Source organism: Tetranychus urticae, chromosome 2 (assembly GCF_039701765.1).
Source record: "Tetranychus urticae isolate SD_2017Ah chromosome 2, NJAU_TeUrti_SD_1.0, whole genome shotgun sequence".
NCBI classification, from domain to species: domain Eukaryota; kingdom Metazoa; phylum Arthropoda; class Arachnida; order Trombidiformes; family Tetranychidae; genus Tetranychus; species Tetranychus urticae.
The window spans coordinates 26978804-26995373 of record NC_142959.1 but is presented as its reverse complement, the minus strand read 5'-3'; the positions used below and the strand labels follow the sequence as shown (position 1 = coordinate 26995373).

At 31.9% G+C, this 16570-nt stretch overlaps 5 protein-coding genes across 5 annotated transcripts; all 5 read left to right on the top strand.

Moving 5' to 3' along the window:
• Nucleotides 1–1872, top strand: LOC107360862 (uncharacterized). Its single transcript, XM_015927585.3, has 2 exons — nucleotides 1–739; nucleotides 819–1872. Exons 1-2 carry the CDS (start codon nucleotides 2–4, stop codon nucleotides 1491–1493), a joined length of 1413 nt encoding a protein of 470 aa, XP_015783071.2. The 5' UTR covers nucleotide 1; the 3' UTR covers nucleotides 1494–1872.
• A 1279-nt stretch (nucleotides 1873–3151) lies between these two features.
• LOC107360278 (uncharacterized) lies at nucleotides 3152–5352 on the top strand. The gene is made up of 2 exons (XM_015926904.3): nucleotides 3152–4026; nucleotides 4103–5352. The coding sequence occupies exons 1-2, from the start codon at nucleotides 3280–3282 to the stop codon at nucleotides 4814–4816; spliced, it is 1461 nt and encodes a 486-aa protein (XP_015782390.2). The 5' UTR covers nucleotides 3152–3279; the 3' UTR covers nucleotides 4817–5352.
• Nucleotides 5353–6611: 1259 nt separating this feature from the next.
• Nucleotides 6612–8710, top strand: LOC107360283 (uncharacterized). The gene is made up of 2 exons (XM_015926909.3): nucleotides 6612–7511; nucleotides 7598–8710. The coding sequence occupies exons 1-2, from the start codon at nucleotides 6768–6770 to the stop codon at nucleotides 8324–8326; spliced, it is 1473 nt and encodes a 490-aa protein (XP_015782395.2). The 5' UTR covers nucleotides 6612–6767; the 3' UTR covers nucleotides 8327–8710.
• Nucleotides 8711–10194: 1484 nt separating this feature from the next.
• LOC107360254 (uncharacterized) lies at nucleotides 10195–12238 on the top strand. Its single transcript, XM_015926886.3, has 2 exons — nucleotides 10195–11239; nucleotides 11318–12238. Exons 1-2 carry the CDS (start codon nucleotides 10475–10477, stop codon nucleotides 11999–12001), a joined length of 1449 nt encoding a protein of 482 aa, XP_015782372.2. The 5' UTR covers nucleotides 10195–10474; the 3' UTR covers nucleotides 12002–12238.
• A 1546-nt stretch (nucleotides 12239–13784) lies between these two features.
• On the top strand, nucleotides 13785–16002 carry LOC107360903 (uncharacterized). The gene is made up of 2 exons (XM_089267634.1): nucleotides 13785–14702; nucleotides 14785–16002. The coding sequence occupies exons 1-2, from the start codon at nucleotides 13956–13958 to the stop codon at nucleotides 15517–15519; spliced, it is 1482 nt and encodes a 493-aa protein (XP_089123760.1). The 5' UTR covers nucleotides 13785–13955; the 3' UTR covers nucleotides 15520–16002.
• Nucleotides 16003–16570: the final 568 nt, after the last annotated feature.

Genomic DNA, 16570 nt, shown 5'->3' with positions numbered 1-16570 from the left:
TATGAATACAGTTAATCCATTAAAGCGTCCATCACCAGAACCAATTGACCCTTTGAAATTGTTGGTGTGCAAAATTTGTGATAAAGGTGATGTTTTGAGTCTGAAAACTTGTGGATGCCTTTTATGTGATTCTTGTGACGGTGACTCTCGAAATATATGTATCTCTTGCCGATCTAACGTTGATCCAAAGATAAAATTGTCATTCACAAAGAATCCAAGATGCAAGTCTTATCAACCCGACCAGTGCAATAGGCACGCTGAATACAAATGTAATTGTATTCCAAACTGTTTTGTTTGTAGTTCATGCCTTACCTACATTCACAGGAAAAGAGTCCGCGGATCATGTGTTCCTGAAGTTTTGAGTCCTAAAGTTACAACTAACCATGAAACATGTGAATTGTGTAAAGATTTTACTGCTGATTTCAAATTGCCTTATGCACCTTATACAAAAATTTGCTTTGCTTGTAAAACAAATTTTACTATTGACTTGGAAGAAATTATTAATGAAGCGCCGGATTGGAATCATTTTTATAGAGAGTATGAACAATCTTCTGAAAATGTGTCAAATAAAATTAAAAAAATTGAAGATGAACTAGAATCAAGCAGTTTAGCTCGTGAAGAAGAGGTAAAAAAATGTAAAGATGCAATATCTGAAATACAGAAACGTTTGGACGAACATACTGAACAATATGATCAGGACATTGCCAAACTTAAACAGCAGCTTGACAATTTCAAAAAGGTATGTACTAATAGTCAATGTAACCTTTTCAAGAGACTAACTGACTTTTAATTCATTTCTTGACTTCATCTTATAACAGATTTCAAATATTTTGAAGCCTGATGGTACAATTAAAACTATCCTTGATCTACTGAAAGACGAACAACTGAACTTACATGGAGAACAAGCAAAAGAGCAAACGATTAATTTGTTGAACTCTTTTCCAGGAAAAGAATGCTTTGATTCTATCTCTAATCCTAAAACGAAACTTGTTCAGATATTTATTGCACGAGAAGATTCCATGAGGTACTCTGTTACATCCATTCTTTTGCCTGGTTTTCGAAAAGATTTGAATGCAATTGTTTTTGACAGAGCCAGACCGATTTATTTATCAGTCGTGAAACAATCAAAAGTAAATGACCGTTTGAAATTAAGTAAAGAAATCGAGAAGCGTCAAGATAAATGGGTACGCAAAGACCATTTTGATGTGAATGACATCGTGATTGTATCTTTTATGTCTACGACTAGTGCTAAAAAATTCAGCAGAGCTAAAATCTTAAGCAAAGGGAATGACTATTCCACAGCCTTGCTCCTTGATTTAGGCATTACAGCTAAAGTCCCAAATAGCTCAGTTGGTGAAATTAACGGAATCAAAATTAATGACAAACCAACTTGTTTTGTTGCTCAACTCAGCGAACTCGAAGAAAGAATTTTGTTACATAATGGGAGACATCAGTTCGATGGAGTACCTAAGGCTATGCAAATAATCTATTAGAACTGCGAGTTGCACTTGCGTTCCGCTTGCATTTAGAACGAACGCATTTTATCTATTGAAGCACAATAAAAAACGATAAAAAATAGCACGACTGCAAACTATATCGTTCAAAGTTTCGACAACAGAAACTAATTAGCTGAAAAAATTCTAAGCAGAAATTTACAAAGGTGATTAGTTTGAATATCATAATGACTTTAGATAAAAGCTATTAAAACATTATCAGAATCCAATCAAAATAATAGGGTCCAATAATTCGTCCAATAATGAACTTACGTTACCTTGTAACTATAATTTGAATTTAAGACCAATGCACCGCAAGTTATGCATTGAAAAAAAACAATCTGTCATCTAAATATTAATAAACAAATTGATAATAAAATGACAAAATAAAAATATTAGTTTTTCTTGTATAATAATGGAGAAAAATTGAATAAGCTGAATTGAATATTTCCACATTGGTGTAGTTTCTGAATGATCGCTGAAGATTGCATGCTGTCTAATCGATATACATTAGTCTCAGATTTCATTTCAGTGTGTGATTTATCGTCTAAAGCATCTGCTCGCAATTGATGTGTCACTTATTGATGTGCATGAATGTAATTATATTGATTGTCTTAACAAAGATTAACTGAAGTAAATTCATAGGCAGGTTACCGCAAAGATTTATCGTTCAATCGCATTTAACTCACTTCTATCATGCAGTGATATTATCGTTAACTACAACAAGTAAAGTTACAATTTTGTCCTTCACGTTAATTGTATCATCAGTTTTTAATCAACTACTATCTAGAAGTGATTAATTCAAATTTTTATGCGAATAACATTGAATGACAACTCGTTCATTGTTCAATACATCAAAAGAATTGTAGAAGATCATGAGTTGAACTTGGTTTCGCTTGAATTGAAAACATATGCAAACACAAATTTAATTAAGAATTGAATAAATAATAGAATCAAAATAATCAATTGGCCAAGATAAGTTTAGATCGCAATGAATTGGAGATGTTGACTCTAAAAAGCCATAGAAGTACAAAAGACAGTATCTGTCATCTGAAAAAAGTATTTATTGAAAGAAATATATTTTTTAGCAAGAATCGAGAATATTATAGATACTAATCAAATAAATTATTGTTAAAAAGGTTGCAATAATAATGAGATTTTCGAATTATTTTTACATCAACAAGTAAATAGAGATCTTAAAATAATAGACAAAAAGTTGAGTCTTTGGACATTTCATTTCTGCCTTTTGAAAGGCCCTTTTCTGTAATTTTGTTACATTAAGATTTGTCCTTTTCAAGTGCTGACATCTATGTCAACTAAAGGGGGAAATGATTAAATTTTACAGTTTTAACAATTAGTCCACTCTGATGACTCCCCCTCAAGGGGAAAGGGTGAAAGGCTAAAGGGAATCACTAGACTTTAGGAAATACTGTAATCTATGAAAAAAAATAAGTAAATAATAATTTTTAGGCTATTCTGATGCGAATTATTTCTAATTTTAATGATCTGAGGACTTAGTAACGTGTTAAAAACATTAGAATGTCAAAAATAAGGCAAAAAATATAAATCTAAACAAGAAATAGAATTGGAAAAGTATCGATAAGTATATCAGATATTCAAATTGATATCGATAATATTGCTTCAACACTATGATGCAACATTTTATCGTTTGCTAACAAGCTCTACCAACAAGCTAAGCTACAAGTTAACGACTCAATCCCTATTGAAACCTATTTAGCAGTGATTTATTAACAAAATAGTAAATTATTTTTATACTAAAGCAAATATGGATACAGTTGGCCGATTGAAGCGTCCAATTACAGAGGCAAGTGATCCTTTAAAAATGTTGATCTGCAAAAATTGTAGACAAGATGAGGTTGTTTTAAACCTCAGAACTTGTGGATGCATTCTATGTGAATCATGTCACGATGATTCTCGCGATAAATGTATCTCTTGCCGATCTAACGTTGATCCAAAGATAAAGTTATCATTCTCAAAGAATTTAAAATGCAAGTTCTATGATATCCACAAGTGCTTCAATAGTGCCGAATACAGATGTAAATGTATTCAAAGCTTTCTCTGTGGTCTATGTCTCCACTCTACTCACAAAAAAATGGTGCGTGGATCTTGTGCTCCTGAAATTTTGAGACACAATGTTACCAGTGCCCATGAATCATGTGAAATGTGCAATGAAATTATCGCTGAATTCAAAATGATTTCGGAACCATTCACGAAAGTTTGCTTCAACTGTAGGGTAAATAAAAACATTACATGTGTTCCATATGAAAAAAAATGTAATACAGATTCAGAATGGAATCAGTTTTATAAAGATTTTGGAGAATCTTCCCAAATGACTTCCGATAAAATTAAAAAAGTCAAAAAAGTATTGGAAGCAAGCGGTTTAGTTCGTGAACAGGAGATAAAAAAATGCAAAGATGCAATATCAGCTATGCAGAAATGTTTGGACGAATTCACCGAAAAATATGACAGACACATTTTAACAGTCAAACAGCAGCTCGACAGCTTCAATAAGGTAAGTACTATCTGTTAGTAGCATTTTCAGACACTAACTGACTTATAATACATTTATTGGTTTCATCTTATAACAGATTTTGAACATCCTCAAGCCTGATGGTAAATTTAAAACTATTGTCGATCAACTCAAAAATGAAAAATTGATCTTACATGGAGAAGAAGGAAAAGATCAAATTGACAATTTTTTGGAATATTATCGACAAAAAAATAACTATAATCCTTCAGCTGAACAAATCAAGACATTTGTTGTACAAAACAATTCCAGTAGGACACATATTTTGAAGTTTCCGTTGCCTTCCTCACCCAACGCAGGTGTTCCAGGGAAGTCAAATGTAAGCGTCCAAGAAATAATCGACAATGGAGTTAAGCCGTTTTTCATTGCGGTTGAAGTGCAAAATTCAGTATCTAAGCGTAAAAAAATACTTCAGGATATTGAGAGACATAAAGATAAATGGGTACGCAAAAAAAAGTTTGCTGTGAACAACATTGTGGTTATATTTGATGCTGATGCGAAGGGCCCTCACAAATACAAACGGGCTAAAATTTTGAAAAAAGAAGCGAGCACGTCCAAAGTCTCGCTCCTTGACTTTGGCGGCTTTGAAGTTACAGTCGAAAATAGTTCAATCGGTGAAATCCAGGAAATCTCTATCGATGGGCACAAAACTTCCTTCCTTGCTACACTAACGGAAATTGTTGATGTGAAATGTGGCATTGAGCGCGAGAGTTGGATTTCCAACATTCCCGCGGATAATTCGCGTAAGGCTACGCACATACATTTAATTGATTAGTCAGAGCGAAGCTTTTTTTAATTTTTTTACAATTCAAACATTTTTTCCATTCTGGATGTTCAGGTCTCAAGTTATTGAACTTATATTTTAATATTAGTTTCTACAGCAAAACATTTTTCGATTATCATAATAATAGAATCTGAACGGAATGGAAATAACATAATAAGCAAACCAAACTCACAATATTTTTTATATCCGTTAGTATTTTGTTGTGTAAATGGGTTCCAGTAGTTTATAACAAAATATCAAAAGCCCAGTAATTTTATTCCATCTGCATAAAGTTACCGGTTCTTAACTTTTTTTAACTTAGCTTATTTGTAAAGCGTATATGTAATACTATGTAGCTCTATGAGTAGCTTAAAATAAGGCTATTTCATGGTAGTGTCATTATAAACTAAACGAAGGTATGCTGTTCAATAATGAACATTCGTTGCCTACATATTTAATTTAACCCTATTGTAAAAAATCATGCATCAAAAAATTATAACCTGTCATCTTATATCATAATTTATATTCCAACAATGAATAAAGAAATTATATTATTTATAATAAAACGACAGAATGAAGTTTTTTTCTTTTCCTTTTTTATAACGGAGATAAGTTGAATCAGGTTCATAAGCATGCTGTCTAATCGACTTACCATTGGCTCAGATTTCATTTAGGTGTGTGATTTATCGTTTACTTTCATTCAATAACAGAAACGGTTTCCCCGACTGCTTACAAAAATGAAATAATGCAATAATATTTATGTTTGAATTACAAGAATTTCTGGAATGAAACGTCTAAGGCTCAGCACATAAATGTTATCAGTTAGTCAGAGCGAAGTTTTTCGCAATGTTTTACTATTGAATTGTTATTTCGAGATGTCTCTCTAATTAAGTTAAGATAAATTCTGAATTTTATTGGTTGTGTGTTAAATCGAATGATGACATTGCTAACATGACCATGACAATATTAAGATAAAATTTATTGTTACTAACTCACATTTATTGTCAGTAGCGAAGCGGCGTTGCTGAGCTAGCGTTTTGCTATTAAGTATGCTGGATGATAATATGCCAATGCGAAATGTGTAAATCGAAACATTGATTACCTTCAATTTTGTCTTAAGCTGACTCTTCATAAAACAAAATATGTACTACAGCTCAAAAGTTTGGAACCAGAGATTTTCATCCGAAAGTCAAGATAAGTTTAGATCTCAAAAGCCGAAAATGTTGAGGCTGAAAAGCTATAAAAATATAAATATCAGTTTCTGTCCTCTGACGCGATTATGTTGGTTGATATCCGAAAAAAGTATTTATTGGAAGAAATATATTTTAAAGATTACTAACAAGTAAATATAATAGTAATCATAACATAAAAGACAAAAAGTTGAGTCTTTATACATTTCATTGTCAGTCTTTTGAAAGGCCTTTTAATTTTGCTACATTAAGATTTGTCTTTGCGAAGTGCTGACATCTATGTGAACTAAAGGGGGAGATAATTAAATTTTACAGTTTTAACAGTTAGTCCACTCTGATGACTCCCCCTCAAGGGAAAAGGGTGAAAGGCTAAAGGGAATCACTAGACTTTTAGAAATACTGCAATCTTTGAAAAAAATTAAGTAAATAGTAATTATCGGGCTATTCTGATGCGAATTATTTCTAATTGCAATGATCTGAGGACTTTTTAACGTGTCACAGAACATTGGAGTGTCAAAAATATGCCAAAATATAAATCGAACAGACAATATTACAGAAAGTATCGATATGTATAACAGATATTGAGATTGGTATCGTAATATTGGTTTAACACTATGACGAAACATTTGCTCGTTTACTAACAAGTTCTGCCAACAAGCTTCAATTGTATCTTTTTCTTAAATTGTATCACTCATTTCATATTAAAACCTACTATTAGTATTTAACAGTGATTAATTAACAATAAAATTTATTTTTTCTATACTAAAGCAAATATGAGTATAGTTAATTCATTAAAGCGATCATTGACAGTGCCAATTGACCCTTTAAAATTGTTGGTTTGCAAAAATTGCAGAAAAGATAATGTTGTTTTGAACCTAAAAACCTGTGGATGCCTTTTCTGTGACTCTTGTGACGGTGATTCTCGCGATAAATGTACTTCTTGCCGATCTAACGTCGATCCAAAGATAAAGTTGTCATTCACGAAGAATCCAAGATGCAAGTATTATGAACACAGCAAGTGCTATAATATTGCAGAATACAAGTGTAAATGTATTCAAAACTTTGTTTGTGGTTCATGCCTTAACTCCACTCACAAGAAAAAGGTGCGCGGATCATGTGTTCCTGAAATACTAACCCACGAAATTACCACTAATAATGAACTATGTCAATTGTGCAAAGAATTTTATGCCGAATTTAGAATGACTTCACGACCGTATTCAAAAATTTGTTTGGATTGTAAAACAAATAATAATGCTGTATGTACTCCAATTGAAGAAACCTCTGTTGCCGCAGATTGGAATCAGTTTTATCGTGAATATGAACATTCAACCAAGAATGTGTCAGGTAAAATTAAAAAGATCGAAGATGAACTAGAATCAAGCAGTTTAGCTCGTGAAGAAGAGATAGAAAAATGCAAAGATGCAATATCTGAAATACAGAAATGTTTGGACAAATATACTATTCAATATGATGTACACATTTTTTCACTTAATAAGCAACTTGAAGATTTCAAAAAGGTAGGTACTAATTCAGAAGAACCAACGTAACATTTACAAAAGACTAACTGACTTCTAATTTATTCATTCGCTTCTTCTTATAACAGATTTCAAACATTTTGAAGCCGAGTGGTAAAGTTAAAACCATTCTGGATCTACTCAAAAATAAACAATTGACCTTACATGGAGAACAAGGAAAAGAGCAAATAATTAATTTGTTGAACTATTATCGAGAAAAAAATGACAACAATCCTCGGTATCCGGTAACTGAACAAATCAAGACATTTTCTATACAAAACGATTCAAGTAGCCAACATATTTTGAAGTTTCCATTGCCTTCCACACCCATTTCAACTGCTTCAACGGATTCGGTAGTAAGCGTCCAAGAAATTATCGACAATGGAGTCAAGCCGTTTGTTATCTTGGTTGAAAAACCATCTACAGTAAATAAGCGTAAAAAAATAATCAAAGATATTGAGAAGCATCAAGAAAAATGGGTACGCAAAGAAAGTTTTTCTGTCAACTCTAAAGTGATTATATTTGATGCTGATGCGATTTCCAGTCCTAGATACAAGAGGGCTAAAATTTTGGAACGAGGAAACAACACGTCCAAAGTCTTTCTGCTTGACTTTGGTTTTGAAATTACAGTCGAAAATAGTTCAATCGGTAAAATTAATGAAATCAAAAGCGATGGAAAAAAAACTTGTTTCCTTGCTCAAATCTCGGGAAGTTTTGATATAAAATGTTATTATGATAGGCAAAAGGATTTGATTTCCAAAATTTTCCAATTCCAAAATGAATATCCTAAGGCTCAGCACTTACCTGTAATTCCTTAGTCAGAGCGAAGTTACTTTTCAGTTTTTTGCCAATTCAGACATAATTTCGAGACTGATTGCTCAGGATCAAGATTGAAGTTATTGGACTTATATTTTAACATTATTTTCTTTAGCAAAACATTTTTTGATCATTATATCAAATGAATCCAACGAAATGATCCAAACTCATAAAATTCAACAAGATATCGATTTACAATTGGTTCAGATTTCATCTAGGTGTGTGATTTATCGTTTACATTAATACTACGGGCAGCAAAACATCCGCTCACAATCGATTTAACACTTGAAACGTATGTAAACAATCCGAAGTAAAACAAATTTCAAAAATTTTTAATTAAAATACTGTAAAATACCCGATTAAAGCAATTTTTTAGCACACATAAATGAGTGTTTTCAATCACCCAAGGCTTAAACCATTTTTTATAAGACATTGATATAAGTAATGATAAGACTCTGGGCATCTTCACGGAAGGCCTAGGATGGCGCAATTAAAGACGTAATTTGAAGATTACTGAAAATTTTAAATTATTATTACTTCTAACAAGTGAATTGAGATCATAAGATAAAAAGTTCAGTCTTTAGACATTCTATTTCAGCCTCTTCTAAATTTTCAAAAATTACTATTCCCTTGGAAAAAATTGTTCATAAAGATCCAGATTGGAATCAGTTTTATAAAGAGTATGAACTAAATGTGTCGGACAAGATTAAAATAAGTGAAACTTTTTTGGCATCAAGCAGTAATACTGAACAAGCTATAAAAAATGCAAGAATGCTTTATATGAAAAACTAAAATTATTAACCGATTATGATCGACAAATTGCATTAATTAGAGAGCAACTTGACAATTTTAAAACGGTAATTAAATTGGTCCAATTTAACCTCTTCGAGAAACTAAATTCATATATTGGTTTCGTCTTCTAACAGATCTCAAACGTTTTGAATAGTACAAATAAAATTATTCTTGAGCTACTCAAAGATAAACAACTGAACTTGCATGGAAAAGATGGAATAGAATAAATACGTGATCTGTTGAACTATAGTCGTAAAAACAATAACTGGTTTCATCTGCCGTCTGTTCTTGATCAAATGGGGACGTTTATTGAACACAATTCCAGTCTCTATTCACCTTCATCATCCATTCCAGATATTTCAGGGAATTCGGGTGTAAGTGTACAAGAAATTAGCGATAATGGAGTCGAGCCGTTTTTTATTTTGGTCGAGAAAAGATCTGCAGTAAATAAACGTAATAAAATACTCAAAATTATTCCGAAACATGAAGCTAAATGGGTGCTCAGAGAAAGTTTTGCTGTGAACGACACTGTGATTATATTAAATGCTGATGCGACTGATAGTCACAAATACAAGAGGACCAAAATTTTGACAGTTCTGAGGTCTCTCTCCTTGACTTTGGCTTGCAAACCACAGTCCCAAATTGCTCAATTGGTGAAATTAAGGGAATCAATATTAATGGGAAATCAACTTGTTTCATTGCCCAACTCACTGGAAGTGTTAATTTAAATTGTGACTTTGAGCAAATAGATGGACTACCTAAGGCTCAGAACATATATTAGAGGTGTTCCAATATATTTCGACGAAAATCGATATTTAGGTTTCGATATATTCTGACATTTCGTCAAAAAAATCGATAAATATTCGAAAAAAATCGCTGCAATTCTCGGCTGTATTTCCTCAGCTCAGCATGTGCTCAATTCCGTCGAAAGTATCGTAGTAGATTTCGAGTTTAAACAATTCGATGGATTACCTAAGGCTGTGTGCATAATTTTTCAGTTCAAGTGAGTTGGGCTTGATTTCGTTCGCATTTATAGCTGCAACTAACACGATTTACTATCATCGACTGAACCCGAGATTGTTTACGTTTCACCAGATTGCTGAGACTTCTAGCGGCAGTTAGTTAAATAATAATTATCTAATAGTCACGTCACAGAAGAGATTAATCTTTTACTCACAGTTTCTGCTTCCCTCCATCATGTGATAATACTATCGTTTTAATACAACCAGTTAAGTATCAATTGTGTCTTTCCCTTCAATTGTATCACTCTATTCATATTGGAACCTAATTAGCAGTGATTATCACATTTTATAATAACTTATTGACAAAAGTTGGTTTATTTTCAAGCCAAAGGAAATATGAATGCAGTTAATCCATCAAAGCGTCCATCACCAGTGTCAATTGACCCTTTGGAATTTTTGGTTTGCAAAATTTGTGATAAAGGTGATGTTGTTTTGAACTTGAAAATTTGTGGATGCCTTTTCTGTATTTCTTGTGACGGTGACTCTCGAGATATATGTATCTCTTGCCAATCTAACGTTTTTCCAGGCATAAAGGTGTCATTCACAAAGAATCCAAGATGCAAGTATTATGAACACAACAAGTGCTATAATATTGCCGTATACAAGTGTAAATGTATTCAAAACTTGCTCTGTGGGTCATGCCTTGACTCCACTCACAAGAAAAAGGTCCGCGGACCATGTGTTCCTGAAGTTTTGAGACCCAAAGTTACCACTAATCATGAAATATGTCAATTGTGCGAAGAATTTTATGCCGGATTTAGAATGACTTCTGCACCTTATACAAAAATTTGCTTGAATTGTAAAACAAATAATAATGCTAGTATTGACTTGGAAATTATCAATGAAGAGCCAGTAATGGGATTGAATCGAAAATTGGATTGGAATCAGCTTTATAGAGACTATGAACGATCTTGCGAAAATATGTCGAATAAAATTAAAAAGATTGAAGATGAATTAAAATTAAGCAGATTAGTTCGTGAACAGGAGATGCAAAAATGTAGAGATGCGTTATCTGAATTAAAAAATTTTTTTGTCGAACGTATTAAACAATATAATCGGTACATTGCTGGACTTGAATCGCAACTTGAAAACTTCAAAAAGGTATGCACTATTAGTCAATGTAACCTTTCCAGAGACTAACTGACTTCTAATTCATTTATTGACTTCATCTTATAACAGATTTCAAATATTTTGAAGCCCGATGGTACAATTAAAACTATTCTTGATCAACTCAAAAATGAAAAATTGGCCTTACATGGAGAACAAGGAAAAGATCAAATAATTAATTTGTTGAAATCTTGTCCAGGAAAAGAATTCACTGATTCTATCTATAATCATACATTCAAACTTGTTCAGATATTTGTTGCAGAAGAAGATTCCAGGAGACGCTACGTTTCATACATTTCACGACCTTGTCCGGCAGATTTTTTGAGTGCAATTATTTCTGCAGACGTTAGACCGATCTATTTATCAGTCGTGAAACCATCAAAAGTAAATGAACGTTTGAAATTGAGTGAAGAAATCGAGAAGCATCAAGATAAATGGGTACGAAAAGACCATTTTGATGTGAATGACATTGTGATTGTATCTTTTGGGTGTAAAGATGGCACCAAAACATTCAAAAGAGCTAAAATCTTAAGCAAAGGGAATGACGATTTAACAGTCTTGCTCCTTGATTTTGGCTTTCAAGCTAAAGTCCCAAATAGCTCAGTTGGTGAAATTAACGGAATCAAAATTAATGGCAAACCAACTTGTTTCGTTGCTCAACTCAGCGAACCCGACGAACACATTTTTTCATGCATGTATAGTGGGTTAAATAAGTTCGATGGACTACCTAAGGCTATGCAAATAATGTACAAGTGAAGACTTCTATTAGACCTGCGAGTTTAACTTGGTCTCGCTTGCATTTAGAACGAACGCATTTTATCTATTGAAGCACAAATACAGTAAAAAATAGCACAGCTGCAAACGACGCTAAAAACGTCCAATAATGAACTTATGTTACCTTGTAACTATAATTTGAATTTAAAACCAATGCACCGCAAGTTATGCATTGAAAAAGTACAACTTGTCATCTAAATATTAATAAACAAATTATTGATAATAAAATGACAAAATAAAAATATTAGTTTTTCTTGTATAGAAATGAAGAAAAATTGAATAAGCTATTTTCACATTGGTGTAGTCTCTGAATGATCGCTGAAGATTGGTAAACATGCTGTCTAATCGATATACATTAGTCTCAGATTTCATTTCAGTGTGTGATTTATCGTCTAAAGCATCTGCTCGCAATTGATGTGCATGAATTTAATTATATTGATTGTCTTATAAAAAAGGTTAACTGAAGTAAATTCATAGACAGGTTACCGAGAAGATTTATCATTTAATCGCATTCAACTCACTTCTATCATGCAGTGATATTATCGTTAAACTACAACAAGTCAAGTTACAATTTTGTCCTTCACGTTAATTGTATCATCAGTTTTTCATTAACTACTATCTAGAAGTGATTTATTCAAATTTTTATGCGAATAATATTGAATCACAACTCGTTCATTGTTTAATACACCGAAAGAATTTTAGAAGATCATGAGTTGAACTTGGTTTCGCTTGAATTGAAAACAAATGCAAACACAAATTTAATTAAGAATTGAATAAATAATAGAATCAAAATAATCAATTGGCCAAGATAAGTTTAGATCGCAATGAATTGGAGATGCTGACTCTAAAAAGCCATAGAAGTATAAAAGACAGTATCTGTCATCTGAAAAAAGTATTTATTGAAAGAAATACTGTTCATTCAAAATAAGAAGAGTACATTTTTTGATAAGATAAAGGTTTAAAGGGTAAAATTGATAGATGGAAGCACAAAAGGATACTTCCATTGCTTTAATTGTGTTTTTCAAAATAAATTAAATTAAATAAATTTTATTTAATTTTCGCTCTCATTTTTCACATTTTCCCATTGGTTTTCGTTATCTTATCAGATTTTTTTCTTATCAAAAAATGTACTCTTCTTATTTTGAATGAACAGTATATTTTTTAGCAAGTATCGAGAATATTATAGATAAATTATTGTTAAAAAGATTGTAAAAATAATGAGCTTTTTGAATTATTATTACTACAAACAAGTAAATAGAGATCATAACATAAAAGACAAAAAGTTCAGTCTTTGGACATTTCATTTCAGTCTTTTGAAAGGCCCTTTAACTTTGTTACATTAAGATTTGTCTTTACGAAGTGCTGACATCTATGTGAACTAAAGGGGGAAATAATTAAATTTTACAGTTTTAACAGTTAGTCCACTCTGATGACTCCCCCTGAAGGGAAAAGGATGAAAGGCTAAAGGAATCCCTAGACTTTAAGAAATACTGCAATCTATGAAAAAAATTAGTAAATAGTAATTTTTGGACTGTTTAGATGCAAATTATTTCTAAGTTTAATGATTTAGGACTTTTTAACTTGTAACAGAACATTGAAATGTCAGAAATAGCAAAAAAACTCTCTCTCTCTCTCTCTCTCTTACACGACTTACTCTTACTTACTCTCTTACTTTGTTAGAAGAAAGGGTTTTCTTAAGAGGATAGTGGCGAAAGTATCGATAAGTATACAGATGTAACAGATATCGAGATTGGTATCGATAATACTATGACGAAACATTTGCTCGTTTGCTAACAAGCTCTGTCAACATGTAAGATACAAGTTAACGACTCAATTCCTATTGAAACATATTTAGCAGTGATTAATTTATATTTATAATTTATATTTACAAGTTGTTAGTATTTCACATTGTTAGTATTTTTATATTAGTGCAAACATGAATACAGTTAATCCACTAAAGCGACCATTACAAGTACCAATTGATCCTTTAAAAATGTTGCTTTGCAAGAATTGTAAACAAGATGATGTTGTTTTAAACCTAAAAACCTGTGGATGCCTTTTATGTGACTCTTGTGACGGTGATTCTCAGAATATATGTGTCTCTTGTCGATCTAAAAACGACCCAAAGATAAAGTTGTCATTTACAAAGAATTTGAAATGCAAGTTTTATTATATCAACAAGTGCTTCAATATTGCCGAATACAAGTGTAAATGTATTCAAAACTTTCTCTGCAGTTCATGTCTGAACTCCACCCACGGAAAAAGATTACGTGAATGTTGTGTTCCTGAAATTTTGAGACCTAAAGTTACAAGTGCCCATGAACCATGTGGAATGTGCGATGAATTTATCGCTGAATTCAAAATGGTTTTGGATCCATTTACAAAAATTTGCTTCAATTGTAGGGTAAATAAAAAAATTATATGTGTTCCATATGAAAAAAGTTCTGATACAGATTCAGAATGGAATCAGTTTTATGAAGATTTTGGACTATCTTCCCAAACGACTTCCGATAAAATCAAAAAACTTAAAGAATTATTGGCATCAAGCAGTAACTTTCGTGAACAGGAGATAAAAAAATGTAAAGATGCAATATCTGAACTACAGAAATGTTTGGATGAATATACTGAGCAATATGACCGACACATTGTTACACTCAAACAGCAGCTTGACAGCTTCAATAAGGTATGTATTAACACTAACTGTTAGTAACATTTTCAAAAGACTAACTGACTTCTAATACATTTATGGTTTCATCTTATTACAGATTTCAATCATTTTCAAGCTTGATGGTAAATTTAAAACTATTCTTGATCAACTCAAAAATGAAAAATTGGCCTTACATGGAGAACAAGGAAAAGATCAAATAATTAATTTTTTTAAATATTATCGAGAAAAAAATAACTACGATCCTTCAGCTGAGCAAATCAAGAGATTTGTTATTCAAAAGAATTGCAGTAGGACACATATCTTGAAGTTTCCGTTGCCTTCCACATCCATTTCAGATGTTTCAACGGATTCAAATACAAGTGTTCAAGAAATCATCGACAATAAAGTCAAGCCGTTTTTTATTTTGGTTGAAATGCAATCTACAGTAAATAAGCGTCAAAAAATACTCGAGGATATTGAGAAACATCAAAATAAATGGGTACAAAAAAAAAGTTTTGATGTGAACGACATTGTGATTATATTGGATGCTTATGCAAAAGACAGACACAAATACAAGAGGGCTAAAATTTTGAAACGAGTAGCGAGCACGTCCAAAGTTTCTCTCCTTGACTTTGGCTTTGAAATTACCGTGAAAAAAAGTTCAATCGGTGAAATTAAGGAAATCAATATCGATGGAAAAAGATCTTGTTACCTTGCTCAACTCACGGGAAGTGTTGATATAAAATGTGGCTTTGAGCAAGAGAGCTGGATTTCCAACATTTCCCCATGTCAAAATTTATTACCTAAGGCTCAGCACATACATTTAATTAGTCAGAGCGAAGCGTCTTGTTAATTTTTTACAATTCCAACATTGAATCTTGATCCTGACCATCCAGTATGGAAACAATTTATTGAACTTTAATTTTAACACTGCTTTCTATAGCAAAACACTTTTCGATTCTCATATTAATAGAATCTAAACGAAATGCCAATAACCGGAAAGCGAACCAGACTCATTATTTTGTTTCTAACAAATATCTAAAAGCCCAATAATTTCATCACATCTGTATAAAGTTTACCGTTTTTAATTTTTTAGCTTTTTTGTAAAGTGTATATGTAATACTGTGTAGCTCTATGAATAGCTTAAAATAAGGCTATTTCATGGTGTCATTATAAACAAAACGAGTGTATGCTGTTCAATAATGGACTTTTTTTGCCTTCAAATTTAATTTAACCCTATTGTAAAAAATCATGCATCAAAAATTATAACCTGTCATCTTATATCATAATTTATCACCCAACAATGAATAACGAAATTATATTATTTATAATAAAATCACAGAATGGAGTTATTTGCTTTTTCTTTTTTAATAACGGAGAAAGGTTGAATCCGGTCCATGAGAATGCTATCTAATCGATTTAGCATTGGCTCAGATTTCATTTAGGTGTGTGATTTATCGTTTACGTACAGCAAAACATCTGACGCATACGATGTAACGCTTGAAAATTCTGTAAACAATTCGAAGTAAAACCAATTTCAAAAATTTTTCATTGAAATACATATAAATATATGATATTTAATAAAAAGTTAATCAATTGAAACACAAATAAAATGATAAAATAGGCAAAAACAATGCTAGTGATTTCATAAGTGCATGTGTTTTGTGGCGAAAATGTAGATAAGAATTGAATAAGCTAAAGAATCAAAATAATCAATTGGTCAAGATAAGTTTAGATCTGTCAGCAGTCTAAAATGTTGAGACTGAAAAGCCATAAGAATATAACAAATCAGTTTCTGTCATCTGACGCGATTGTGTTGCATGATATCCGAAAAAATTATTTATTGAAAGAAATATATTTTAAGGTTGCTGAAGATTTTTGAATTGTTTTTACGTCAGACAAGT

Bases quoted from the DNA above. Each gene is read 5' to 3' on its own strand.
- LOC107360862 (XM_015927585.3), top strand. From the start codon at position 2: ATGAATACAGTTAATCCATTAAAGCGTCCATCACCAGAACCAATTGAC. The intron at 740-818 runs GTATGTACTAAT...ATCTTATAACAG, and splicing joins AGCTTGACAATTTCAAAAAG to ATTTCAAATATTTTGAAGCC.
- LOC107360278 (XM_015926904.3), top strand. From the start codon at position 3,280: ATGGATACAGTTGGCCGATTGAAGCGTCCAATTACAGAGGCAAGTGAT. The intron at 4,027-4,102 runs GTAAGTACTATC...ATCTTATAACAG, and splicing joins AGCTCGACAGCTTCAATAAG to ATTTTGAACATCCTCAAGCC.
- LOC107360283 (XM_015926909.3), top strand. From the start codon at position 6,768: ATGAGTATAGTTAATTCATTAAAGCGATCATTGACAGTGCCAATTGAC. The intron at 7,512-7,597 runs GTAGGTACTAAT...TTCTTATAACAG, and splicing joins AACTTGAAGATTTCAAAAAG to ATTTCAAACATTTTGAAGCC.
- LOC107360254 (XM_015926886.3), top strand. From the start codon at position 10,475: ATGAATGCAGTTAATCCATCAAAGCGTCCATCACCAGTGTCAATTGAC. The intron at 11,240-11,317 runs GTATGCACTATT...ATCTTATAACAG, and splicing joins AACTTGAAAACTTCAAAAAG to ATTTCAAATATTTTGAAGCC.
- LOC107360903 (XM_089267634.1), top strand. From the start codon at position 13,956: ATGAATACAGTTAATCCACTAAAGCGACCATTACAAGTACCAATTGAT. The intron at 14,703-14,784 runs GTATGTATTAAC...ATCTTATTACAG, and splicing joins AGCTTGACAGCTTCAATAAG to ATTTCAATCATTTTCAAGCT.